The sequence below is a fragment of the Bubalus kerabau genome, chromosome 3, assembly GCF_029407905.1.
Source record: "Bubalus kerabau isolate K-KA32 ecotype Philippines breed swamp buffalo chromosome 3, PCC_UOA_SB_1v2, whole genome shotgun sequence".
In the NCBI taxonomy this organism is placed as follows: domain Eukaryota; kingdom Metazoa; phylum Chordata; class Mammalia; order Artiodactyla; family Bovidae; genus Bubalus; species Bubalus kerabau.
Genome location: NC_073626.1, coordinates 79,015,381 through 79,028,737, shown reverse-complemented (window position 1 = coordinate 79,028,737; position 13,357 = coordinate 79,015,381). Strand labels below are relative to the sequence as shown.

The 13,357-nt window shown below is 37.5% G+C and overlaps 1 protein-coding gene and 1 long non-coding RNA gene across 8 annotated transcripts in view; one reads left to right on the top strand and one right to left on the bottom strand.

The window, feature by feature from the left end:
* Positions 1 to 1,964: 1,964 nt before the first annotated feature.
* On the top strand, positions 1,965 to 4,423 carry LOC129646313 (uncharacterized). The gene is made up of 4 exons (XR_008711843.1): positions 1,965 to 2,073; positions 2,484 to 2,548; positions 3,897 to 3,951; positions 4,050 to 4,423. It is a non-coding gene; the product is annotated as an uncharacterized LOC129646313 (long non-coding RNA).
* Positions 4,424 to 9,682: 5,259 nt separating this feature from the next.
* The window catches only part of TLK1 (tousled like kinase 1), a 180,498-nt gene continuing 176,823 nt past the window's right edge, over positions 9,683 to 13,357 (bottom strand). For all 7 annotated transcript variants that reach the window (XM_055572258.1, XM_055572262.1, XM_055572261.1 and 4 more), the window contains one exon: positions 9,683 to 11,472. In XM_055572258.1, coding sequence (XP_055428233.1) covers positions 11,296 to 11,472 — 177 coding nt within the window. In that variant the 3' untranslated portion in view covers positions 9,683 to 11,295. The remainder of the gene's footprint in view (positions 11,473 to 13,357) is intronic.

Sequence of the window (13,357 nt, the reverse complement as noted above, 5' to 3'; positions counted from 1 at the left end):
AGGCGTTACAATAGCTGTGAAAAGAATAGAAGTGAAAAGCAAAGGAGAAAAGGAAAGATATACCCATTTGAATGCTGAGTTCCAAAGAATAGCAAGGAGAGATAAGAAAGCCTTCCTCAGTGATCAGTGCAAATAGAGGAAAACAACAGAATGGGAAAGACTAGAGATCTTTTCAAGAAAGTTAAAGATACCAAGGAAACATTTCATGCAAAGATGGGCTCAATAAAGGACAGAAATGGTATGGACCTAACAGAAGCAGAAGAGATTAAGAAGAGGTGGCAAGAATACACAGAACTGTACAAAAAAGATCTTCATGACCCAGATAATCACGATGTTGTGATCACTCACCTAGAGCCAGACATCCTGGAATATGAAGTCAAGTGGGCCTTAGTAAGCATCACTACGAACAAAGCTAGTGGATGTAATGAAATTCCAGTTAAGGTATTTCAAATCCTGAAAGATGATGCTGTGAAAGTGCTGCACTCAATATGTCAGGAAATTTGGAAAACTCAGCAGTGGCCACAGGACTGGAAAAGGTTGGTTTTCATTTCAGTGCCAAAGAATGCTCAAACTACCACACAATTGCACTTGTCTCACACGCTAGTAAAGTAATGCTCAAAATTCTCCAAGCCAGGCTTCAGCAAATGTGAACCGTGAACTTCCAGATGTTCAAGCTGGTTTTAGAAAAGACAGAGGAACCAGAGATCAATTTGCCAACATCCGCTGGATCATAGAAAAAGCAAGACAGTTCCAGAAAAAACATCTATTTCTGCTTTATTGACTACGCCAAAGCCTGTGTGTGGATCACAATAAACTGGAAAATTCTGAAAGAGATGGGAATACCAGACCACCTGACCTGCCTCTTGAGAAACCTATATGCAGGTCAGGAAGCAACAGAACTGGACATGGAAAAACAGACTGGTTCCAAATAGGAAAAGGAGTACATCAAGGCTGTATATTGTCACCCTGCTTACTTAACTTATATGCAGCGTACATCATGAGAAACGCTGAGCTGGAAGAAGCACAAGCTGGAATCAAGATTGCTGGGAGAAATATCAATAACCTCAGATAAACAGATGACACCACCCTTATGGCAGAAAGTGAAGGGGCCCTAAAAAGCCTCTTGATGAGAGTGAAAGAGGAGAGTGAAAAAGTTGGCTTAAAGCTCAACATTCAGAAAACTAAGATCATGGCACCCGGTCCCATCACTTCATGGGATATAGATGGGCAAACAGTGTAAACAGTGGCTGACTTTATTTTTCTGGGCTCCAAAATCACTGCAGATGGTGACTGCAGCCATGAAATTAAAAGACGCTTACTCTTTGGAAGGAAAGTTATGACCAACCTAGACAGCATATTAAAAAGCAGAGATATTACTTTGCCAACAAAGGTCTGTCTAGTCAAGGCTATGGTTTTTCCAGTGGTCATGTATGGATGTGAGAGTTGGACTGTGAAGAAAGATGAGCGCCAAAGAATTGATGCTTTTGAACTGTGGTGCTGGAGAAGACTCTTGCGAGTCCCTTGGACTGCAAGGAGATCCAACCAGTCCATCCTAAAGGAGACCAGTCCTGGGTATTCATTGGAAGGACTGATGCTGAGGCTGAAACTCCAGTACTTTGGCCACCTCATGAGAAGAGTTGACTCGTTGGAAAAGACTCTGATGCTGGGAGGGATTGGGGGCAGGAGGAGAAGGGGACGACAGAGGATGAGATGGCTGGATAGCATCACTGACTCGATGGACATGAGTTTGGGTGAACTCTGAGAGCTGGTGATGAAAAGGGAGGCCTGGTGTGCTGCGATTCATGGGGTCACAGAGTTGGACACTGAGGGACTGAACTGGACTGAACTTCAGGCAGCCTGTCTGCTGGTGGGTGGGGCTGTGTTCCTTTTCTGTTGGTTGTTTGGCCTGAGGTGTGTCCCAGCACTGGTGCCTGCAGGCTGTTGGGTGGGGCTAGGTCTTGGTTCAGAGAGAGCTTATGCCAATGGATATTCCAAGGCAACCACCAGTGTCTTTGCCTCCATGGTGATCCACAGCTAACCCTCACCTCCCAGAAGACCCTCCAAGACCCGTAGGTATGTCTGGCTCCATCTCCTATCAAATGACTACTTTGCCCTGAGACCTAGTGCACATGAAAATTTGTGTGCACCTCCAAGAGTGGAGTCTCTGTTGCCTGTAGTCTTGTGGAGCTCCTCTGGAGCTCCTTTGAAGGCCAGCTCAAGCCAACTGGCCTTCAAAGCCAAATGCTTTGGGGGCTTCTCCTCCTCCTGATGTTAGACCGCCAGGCTGGGGAGCCTGATACGGGAGTCAGAACTCTCATTCTTGTGGGAGATCCTCAGCAGTATAATTATTTTCCAGTTTGTGGGTTGCCCACCTGGCAGATACATTATTTGGTTATATCAGAACAGTGCCCTCCTACCATCTTGCTGTGGCTTCTTCTTTGTTTTGTGTTGTAGAATAACTTTTTTTTTTTTTTTTTTTGCAGATTCAAGTCTATTTTTGTTGATGATTGTTCAGCAGTTAGTTGATTCTGGTGTTTTGTAAAAGGAGGTGAGCTCAAATCCTTCTACTCCACCATTTTGTCTCCAGCTCCTGAATCACTGCACATTCTGGAAATCAACAATGCTAATCTCTTAAGCCCATCTAGAAGTACCTTCAATCATAATATTTTTATTCATTTGGTTAATACTGTGTATTATATTGCATGCAGATGATTTATTCCTTGCATTCCTGAAGTAAATCCCACTTAGTCAAGGTGTATGATTATTTAATGAGTTGTTGAATTAGGTTGGCTAATATTTTGTTGAAGATTTTCATATTTTATGTACATTAGGGATGGTTGCTTGTAATTATTTCTTGTGTCATCATCTGGTTTTGTCACGGGGGTAAGGTTAGCCTTGTAAAATGAATTTGAAAATATTCTCTCCTGTTCTTTTTGAAAGTTTGAGAAAGATTGGTATCATTTAAATATTCAGTAGAATTCACCAGTGAAGTCATCTGTTCCCTTTCATTAGGTTTTTGATACTGATTCAGTCGTCTTACTAGTAATTGGTATGTTCAGATTTTCTATTCATTCGATTCAATCTTGGCCAGTTTTATGTTACTAGGAATTTATCCTTCTCTCTAGGTGGTCTAATTTTTTGGTGTATAATTGTTCATAGCAGTCCCTTATGATCCTTTGTGTTTCTGTGGCATCAGTTTTAACACCAGTTTTTCACTTCTGATTTAGGGTCCTCTTTTTTGTTGGTTAGTCTAGCTAAAAGTTTGTCAATTTTATTGTTTTAAAGAACCGGCTCTTAGTTTCATGTTTTCTTAAGTCTGTTTTATTTCTGATGATTTCATAATTTCCTGTCTTCTCCTAACTTTGTTTTGTTCTTTTTCTTGATGATGTAAAGTTGTGTTTGAAATTTTGAGGTCCTTGTGGTGTGAAGTTATGATTTGAAATTTTTCTTTATTGAGGTGTAGGCATTTATCACGAGCCCCTCTTAGAACAGCTTTTGATACATCTCTTTAAGTTTTGCTGTGTTGCATTTTTGTTTTTATTTGCTCAAGATATTTTTAAAACTTACTTTGACTCATTTTTGTTTTTCAGTAGTATCTTATTTAATCTTCACATATTTGTGGATTTTTTTGGTTTTCTTCTTATAATTGATTTCTAGTTTAAAGCCATTGTGGTTGGAAAAGATACCTGTTACAATTTCAGTCTTATATTTATTAAGACTTGTTTTGTGACCTAATATGATCTGTCCTGGAGAATGCTGGATGTACAACTTGAGGAATGTGTATTTTGTTGCTTTTGGATGGGATGTCCTGTATACAGTTGATCCTTGAACAACATGGGTTTGACTTGTGTGGGGGCACTTATACGTAATTTTTTTTTTTTCAATTATATCTGTAGAACATTGTGCGCAAGATGTACTGAAGTGGATAGCCTGTCTTTACATAGACATAAGGTGAGGGATATTTATTATGAAACCGTGTTAGTTTTCTCACTGCTTTATAACTTTGCATTCAAAGAATTATATTACTATACAGTCTACCTCTCTTGCAGAGTAGGAAATAGCAACCCACTCCAGTATTCTTGCCTAGAGACTCCCGTGGACAGAGGAGCCTGGTGGGAGTCGCACAGAGTTGGACAAAGCTGAAGTGCCTTAGCATGCATGCATGCACTGGAGAAGGAATTGCCAACCCAGTCCAGTCTTCTTGCTTGGAGAATCCCAGGGACAGAGGAGCCTGGTGGGCTGCCATCTGTGGGGTTGTACAGAGTTGGACACAACTGAAGCGACTTAGCAGCAGCAGTGGCTACCTCTCTTGTAATTGGAGAAACTGCATAACAGCCTATCATCATAGGCAAATTTTTTTAAAATGTGTAACACTGTTTCCAGTACTATGTTATGAATATGACTACTAGTTTGTGCCAAAAAATTTTCACAATGATTCATTCATAGTGTATAGGCTGGTTAAGTCTTTCTATGGATTACAGGAGACTACCAGAAAGCAATATTACTGCTTCATTACTGATACATGAATTATTATACCTGTAAATAAATGTTTTCTTCATTTTTGATGTCTACTGTTGATAATACATGTAATATCTACAGTGTTATACAAAAGACAATATTGATCTAGGTACTGACAGATGATTTGTCTTGTAAACTTGTGTTGACAAATACAGTAGTAAATGTATATATTTTCTCTTACTTTCTTAACATTTCTATAGCTTTATTTTAGGAATGCAGTATATAATTAACATACAAAATGTTTTGATCGATTGTTTATTATCAGCAAGGTTTTTTTTGTCAATACAAGGCTATTAGTAGTTTTGGAGGAGTCACAAGTTTTGGTGAATTTGACTGCATGGGGGAGATGCTGCCCTGGCCAGTGTTTTTCAGGTCTGTTAAGTTCATCTGGCCTAATGTGTTATTTAAGGCTGATGTTTTTCCTTATTTTCTGTCTAGATGATTTACCTATTCATGAAGGTGGATATTAAAATTCCCTACTGTTATTGTATTACTGTTTCTCACTTTAGGTCTGCTAATACTTGCGTTATATACTTAGGTGCTTCTATGTTGGGTATATAAATATTTACAAACATTGTATCTTATTGGGTTGATCCTTTTATTATTACATAGTAACAACCTTGTCTCTTACCACGGCCTTTGTCTTAAAACTCTATTTTGTCTGATACTACTCCAACTTCTTTTTTGTTTCCACTTGCATGAGTATCTATTTTCAGCCCTTCACTTTGAGATGTGTGTCCTTACCTCTGAAGTCTCTTGTAGGCAGCATATATTTAGCCACTCTGCATCGTTTGATTGGTAAGCTTAGTCCATTTTCATTAAAAGTAATTGATAGGTATGTAATTATTGCTAATTTTTTTCTACTTGGTAGTTCTTCTCTTCGTGATTTTTATATAGTGGTATGCTTAGATTCCTTTATCTTTTGTATATCTACTGTAGATTTTTGCCATTAGGAATAAAGGTTTTTGTTTTTTTTTTTTAACTAATAACTGCATATGAATATATTATGTATCTCTGGGAAAAGAAGCCCACAGGGATGAAATTCTAAAATATTCCTACTGAAGTTTAAATTGTCAAAAAGTAACAGTAAAAAAATTTTTTTACATCAGTCCAGCAACCACCAATGACTTTATTTAATATTCAGGGTGGCCTGAACAGAAACAGTCTTGAGATCCAAACAGCATTTCTAAAGTGAAGAAAACAAGAGTTCTGAGAACAAATCAATTAGGCCTCCAACCCACAATAGTCATGCACCTAGGATGTGCAAACTTCCAAAACAGCTGCATGTGTGAAATGAAGGGAATCGTTTATGGACCTATCTTGTCACTTCTGACAGGGCTCATACTAAGCAGTTATGCACAGATTTATGGGTTAAAATACAGAAGCAGCTCCATATTGATACATGGCCGCTGCTTACTGAACTCCTCACCCCAGGTGCTCTTCTCCCTTCCTCAGGGTGTCCTGCGGTTACTCTTGAGCCTCTCAGTTCCGCACTACAGCCAGCATTTGATCTGCTTGATCAAAGCTCATGCCATGTTAGTTGGAGCAACTTCCTGCAAGGTGGTACACTTCGTATACACACTTCACAGATGTGGAAGGTAAGCCAAGAGAGGCTGTCAGTGACTCCTCTAAGAGCACTCAATTATTAAGGAACAAAGACAAATGCAAAGTCAGGTCAGGCTTCAAAACCCATGCTTTCCCTGCTTTTCACTCTTCTGAATACCTCCGTAAAAGGAGGTTATGAATTTTGTTCTAAGCAGACCAAAGGTATAAAGAGATGAAATAGGATCAATATGAATGATACATATGAGCCATATTCATTCTTTAGATCAGGTAGTTTTAGAATCTTAAGTTTGTCATAGTTTTAGAATCTAAGTTGTCATATCCTAGAAATAATTATCTCTCATATAAAAAGTATTTAAACCAAATATACCATATATTAAGAACAGGACAGTGCTGGTCATGCACATCTACTCTTTAGGTATCTGGCTATGCGAACAGCCTAAGTTTTCAGATGAAAATGGATCACATAAAGAAAAATTTACATTACAAGCAGGCTTTTAAAAAAATCAAGAGTCACTTGAAGTCAGGATTACTCACTTGTGATCATGGCACTGGAGCAGCATTCATGGATAATTTCATTAGATTTGTAAGACTTTCTCAAGTTTTTTACTTAATAATCAGTTTTTCCAGATTTCTTCTGAGACCAGCTGGTACCACTGCAGGGAGAGGAAGGAGAATATACCTTCTACCTTCATGAAAGTCGGCTGAGAATGAGAAAGGTGAACTGATCTCTGTAAGTTAACCTGATCAGTTATTAATAAATTTAAAATGCAATGAAAAACAAGTGTGAGAATAGGAAAAGGCTTGTAACCCCACTCTCTGCCTTGCCTAGAATGAGTCTGGACAAAAAGCCCTCTCTCAAGTGATTCTCAGCCATCCTGGCACAGCTCAGACAGCAGTCCTGATCTAACAACTGAAGAATTCTTTATATTGCTCTTTCATGGTGACAGTTATATTTGTATCTGTTCATTTTTGTTATTTTGAACAATCATGATTTAACACACTAATGTGTCCTAATAAAGCAGCAAGATGTTAGCACAGTTAAGTACTTTGCTTTAGAACTCCAGGAGCTGTGCTTTAGTTCTGATGTCATTTACTAGTTAATGTGGTCTTACCAAGTCATTTCTTTTCTCCAAATGTTTCTCCTCTGTAAAACTGGTATAATAGTACCTATTCTACCTCAGATGACTTGTACTATCAAGGAAAACCCCCTGGGATATATGGTAGAATTTCCTCTGATGAAATAGCCTGAATGGTTAGAGTGTGATCCTTTTGGTAACTACAGTTGAGACAATGTTACTTTTTGTTGCTACACTCCACCACCTTCCCTTTTCAGGTAGTCTAATTGCTTAAAACAAGTAAAAAAAATACTACAGAACTTGTTTTTTAAGGGGGAAATAGTATTTCACAGGAAGCAAAGTGGACTACATATGTAGGATAAAAACAACAGAGTAACCTTTGAGTCTTAAAGGAGAATAATAGCTTTATACACATGGTATTACAATGAGCTGGGTGTGGTTCCAAGTGCTTTATGCGCATGAACTCATTTATTCCTTGCAACCACTTTGTGTGGTAGGTACTGTTATCCCCATTTTCAGAGGATGAACTTGAAACACAGTGGCAGTAAATGGCAGTCAACATTTAAACCCAAAGAACCTGGTTCTAAACTGGGTTCTTAACCAGCATTCTTGCTATTGCCTTTTAAAAACTGTCATATGTATGTAGGTAATATACATTTCTAGTATGTTAAGTGAGTGAGAATTCCCAGGTGAAAATCCTGCATCTTGATCCTAATGAAAGATAACTCCTCTGAATTCTCCTCTGGCTCGATGCAGTTGTTTTGAAGTTAGTCTATACACATTTACTCAAATCTTTCCCATTCAAAAACCCAAGAATTCTCAACAAGAAGAATCTTCAAAAAAAGAAGAGGGAAATGAAAGCAGGGGAAGGTAAATGTAGATATGTATGTTATAATTTAAATCAACAGAAAGTTGTAGAAATTCTAAGACTTTTACAGAATTCCTGAAACCCAAGAACTAGAATTCTAATAATTTTAAAGCTAGCTGCTAAAGTAATTTTTAAATTAAGCCTTAAGAACATTAAAGTTTAGTATATTTGGGAGGAAAATGATCAGATAACATGTCAGACTTTAAAGTGGGATTATTTTAAGACGTGCCAGTGTGATGTTAAGGTGTGTGTGAGTCTGCCTTCTCCACACACAAACAGTAATGTGAATTAAACTCACAGTCTAGTAGGGCTGGACAGTCCGCACTACTGCTGCAGAACACGGCTGCTAGCATCTGGTGGTCATCCGCGTTGTTGTATTTAATCAGTAACAAGCGCAAAACACCCAATATGCTCTTTCAATTTGTTTCACTGAAATTCTACCATTCTGGTTTCATGTAATGAGGTATTCGTAGAAGTATTTGTTCACATTTTATGTACCATTTAAATTGAAAATTATTTTTTTAGGACAAGGGGATGGCAGCCAGTAAATAAAAAACAGACTTAAAACTTCATTTTTGAAAAGCAACCAAGTATCTACCCAACTCCAGACTTAATAAATTAGTGTGGTTTCTACACTTATTTCCTCTCAGCATGCATGCACTAAAGCTAATTCATATCAGAGAAATATTTTAAATTATATGCAAAAACTATACATTTACCTTGCAGTGCTTCTTAAAGCGAGGAGACCTTGGCTACTGTCTAAGGGTAAAGGAAATGCTTTAATTTTGAGGATAGGATTTAGGAGACCAAAAAACAATTTAAGTCTCAAAAGCTAATTGGAGTAAAAGATTACCAGCGTGACTGAAATTAGTGATAAATAAAAGTGTCCCAGGTAAAGGTAACAGTTCTCACTTTGGCTCAGTTAGCTATCTTGTACTTGCTGGGGTAGGGGCATACTATCCCAAAGCTGTGTCATTTCTTTGGAAAAACTTTAAGAGGAATAGAGGGTCTCAAAGCTGGCTTACACTTACACACCTCGAATTCTAAACAGATGATTACCTAAGCCCAGGGAAGCAATTTTATTTTATGGCTTATTCTCCTCCTCTTCTGCATTCTGACAGTAGCAGTCACTTCCATTTATTTGAAAATAATATGATAAAGGCCAGTGATCTAAGTCTGTACCTCTTCTTCAATCTCATGTTAGACATACACATCCACTTACATACCTCACTAAAATTTTAAAACTGGGTATTTTAATTGGGGACTTTAAATAACAGTTACTATAATGAACATAGTATTTCAGGATTCAGAAGGATGAAAACTCAAACAACAAAACTGAAAATTTTGCAGACAGCACCTAAAGCACTCAATTAATGCTAACATTCCATTACTATGTCAATATTTTTTAAAACAGGATTTCTATCTTGATCTACAGAGGAACAGGTACAGCCCTTAAGCCATTCCCAATAGGGCTAAGTGTTACTTACCTAGGATTAGCCTTGATAATGGTTATTAGGTATACTTTAACAGCTTGAAACCCCTTCATACTTATCTTGAAGTATACTTCAAGAATTTATTCAGCTGATTCTTAAGTAAAGGAGCCCAGTCAATGTCCTAAGTCTTGAAAGCTCCCTTCAAATGTAATTTCATAGTCTTTAAATTTTAACTGTCATTGTTTATTACTGTTTTGGCTACATTCTCTACAATTTCAGCAGCATCTTAAAGAGACAATGTGTCTATGTACAATGAAAGAACAAAATGGCTTGCAATATCAGAAATTAGAGCCACCATTTAACTGTACAATATTAAGGAGAATCTGTGTTAAACATAGCCTCCTTTTTCAGCAACATGGACAATTTACATGTAAGAATCAGCATTATGAATATGATGATGAAGAAATTTCTTAAAGGAGTGAAATACAGCATCCTGAAAAATAACGGTTTCTACCATACAAGGCAGTTAGAAAATGTTCACATTTTAACAAATCTGTACAAACCGCAAGAAATTTGTTTAAGGGACTGTCATCCCACCTTGCTGATTAGAACCTGCTAGAAATGTAGAATTACCATGATCAATTTATAAATCTACTACATATGTGCTCCCACAGCCCTAGAAATCAAGAAACTGATTTCAAGAACTCTTTATGTCCAACATGGATCATTTTTACATGCCTTGGTTGTTAACAAATGCCTGCTTTTAATAATCTTTCTATGATGTACAGTCAACTTGCACCTTTTAAGGAGGTCATTTGATTTTTTTTTTTTTTAAAGCAAAGAAGCAACACCATTTAGCAGCAATTAAAGCGCCTTCAAGAAGACTTAAAAAAAATACAATATCCAATTAGAAAAGCCATATTTTTAAACATTTGTACAAGAATAAGCTGCTGAAACTTGCTAGTTGAAATATGACATCTGTACAACAATTTACAATAGAGCTAGAAGGGAATTTATCATTATCCTGCATAGAACTGGCCTGCATTTGGTTATATATTGTCACTTGTTTGAATGAACAAGGCCTGGTAACAAAATAAAAATACCTGTTAACAGTTCTAACATGTTGAGAACACTGGAGATACCATAATTTAGTGACTTCAATTGGTTCCAAAATAAGCAGCGCACTTTGTCAGAGGTCTAAAGTATCAAGGAACAGTTCTCCCTTTAACATAACCAGTGAAAAGAGCAGACATGTGATTTGGAGGTACAACCTGGTACAAGCCAGAATAGGCAAATGACGAAGTCTAACTTTGCCCAAAGATTCTCTCACATCCTGTTACTGTAAAACACAACGGCCACTGTCATTCCGTTCTTACTTTGGTTGCAGCAGATAAACTGCTGAATGCTGAATAATGTATCCAGGCACTGTATAGTTCTTGTGTTAGAAATATGTCTCATTTTCCATGTGTTTTTAAATAATGAAAAACTACCCTTCGTATTAGAACTCTCGAGTAACAACCAAATGTACTGAAGTATTATAAACGTTATTTACAGTGTTCCCCTCCCAAAAAAAACCCACTTTTCTTCAACATGGTATTCCTGTTTCTGTGCAACAGGCAGTCACCCTTCACTGCTTAGGTTACAGTCAGAAGTGTACATTTATTCAGGGTCCATGATCCACTCTCATACAAATGACTCTATGAAGAACTTCAGTTCACAAACAGTTCTCAACCATATCCTGTGTAAAAAAAACAACAAAAACACTCAGAAGCTCTCAAACTCAAGTGTGCATCTGGAAGCAATTCAAAGACATCATGCCGATTTTGGAGGAAAGTCAGTAAGTAAGTATGCTCGAAGAAGGGGGTGTGGGGGATGCTGTCAGCCCAGCCATGTGTAAGTTGCCTGAAGAATTGGATCTTCTCATGTGTGGGAGAAGGTAGGGGTCATTTGCCAGTTGGTGCACATCAAACCTATCTTCTTTTCGGTATGCCAAACAGCGTCTTATAAAGGCCTTAAAAAAAAAAAAAATTAAAATCTTTTCTAAGTATTAATAAACTGAATAGTACAGATGATGGACACATTTCAAAAAATAGATCTCATTTCACTAGGGAATCAGATTAAAAGAAACCAGCAATAAAATTATTGCAAATCCAACTCTCAATTCTCAGCCTCTAATAGTTCACAGTACTAAATATTATTGCTACCACTTATTGCTGGAAAGCTGTATTTCTTTTGTTTTAAAACAATTTTTTATGGAGAGTAAAATAAACATAACATAAAAATAAGCATTTTTAACTCAAGTATACAACTCAGTGACATTAAGCACACTCACACTGCAGTACACTATCACCACCATCCATCTGCAGAACTTTTTCATCATCTGAAACTGAAATCTGTACCCATTAGGCAATATCTCCTATTCCTCCTTCCCCCAGCCCTTGGTAACCGGTATGTTCTTTTATGATTTAGCTGTTCTAAGCACCTTATGTGAGTGGAATCACACAACAGTCGTCCTTCTGTGTCTTTCACTTAGCGTGATGCTTGAGTCATCCATGTTGTAGCATGCATCGGAATTTCGTTCCTTTTTAAGGCTAATATTCCATTGCGTGTATATGCTACATTTTGTTTACCCATTTATCTGTTGGTTGACTTTTGGATTGTTTCTTTTAATTATTGTGAATGTTGGTATACAATATCTGAGTCCTTGCTGCCGCTTTTTTTGGTCTACATCTTTAATATCATTTTATATATAAAAACCCTTGTCTACCATTAGTGACAGTTTTACTTCTTTCTTTCTGATTTATATGCCTCTTATTTCTTTTTCTTGCCTAACTGTTCTGGCTAGGACTTCTAGTACAGGCCTACCTTGTTCTATTCCACTTTGCAAATATTGTGTGTTTTGTTTTTTTCAAATTGAAGGTTTGTGGCAACCCTGTGTCAAACAAACCTATTGGCACCATTTTTCGAACAGCATGTGCTCGCTCTGTCACATTTGGTAATCCTAGCAGGTTTTGACTTTGCATCATGATTTATTTGTGGTGGTCATCAGTGACTTGTTACTTCTGTAATTGTTTGGGGGATGCCATGAACTGCGCCCATATAAGACCGCAAGTTTAATTGCTGAAATGACAATAAAGGATTTAGAATATTAAATAAACTTAGTTTCATAAGGCAGTGGCAGGGTTTGAGAGGACTGACTCAATTTTGAAATCATTTTACTCACAGTAGAACTTCTCTCAAAAGCACTGTACGCTACAGAAAACCTGTTCACGAAAGGAAGAGTCCCATCAACGTGAAGTTGCCTGAGCATCACCACCGGACCAGTCAGCAGCCATCAACAGCAAGGCAAGACCATCCACCAGCAAAAAGGCTGGCTGAAGGTTCAGATGATGTCTATTTAGCAGTTTTTAGCAGGCAAGCATTTTAAATTAAGGTATGTACATTATTTTTTTTAGGTATAATGCTACTGCACTAATTAACAGACAGCATTACCATGTAAACATAATTTTATGTGCACCAGAAAACCAAAAATTGTGTGTGACTTCCTTTATTGCAATATTCACCTTATTGCAGTGGTATAGAATCAGACCCACGCTATCTCTGGGGTATGCCTGTAAACTGTGTTGAATATGGAATACTGCATTGCTCCCTACAAAACTCCAGAGTCCTCTTTTTCTGAAATTTGTCTTCTGTAAAACAGTCATTCCACTTTCCTGTTAATTTAGTTTAGCCAAGAGAATGATGCCATTTTTTTGCTGTAATATTTTCTCCCTAATGAAGCATACAGCACAAAATGAATGTAGCTATATAACTGGCAAATGAATCAAGAAAAAGAACTCTATCAGAACCACCTAAGACTCTTCATGCCCACCTTTGGTCACGGGCACTGCCTCTGC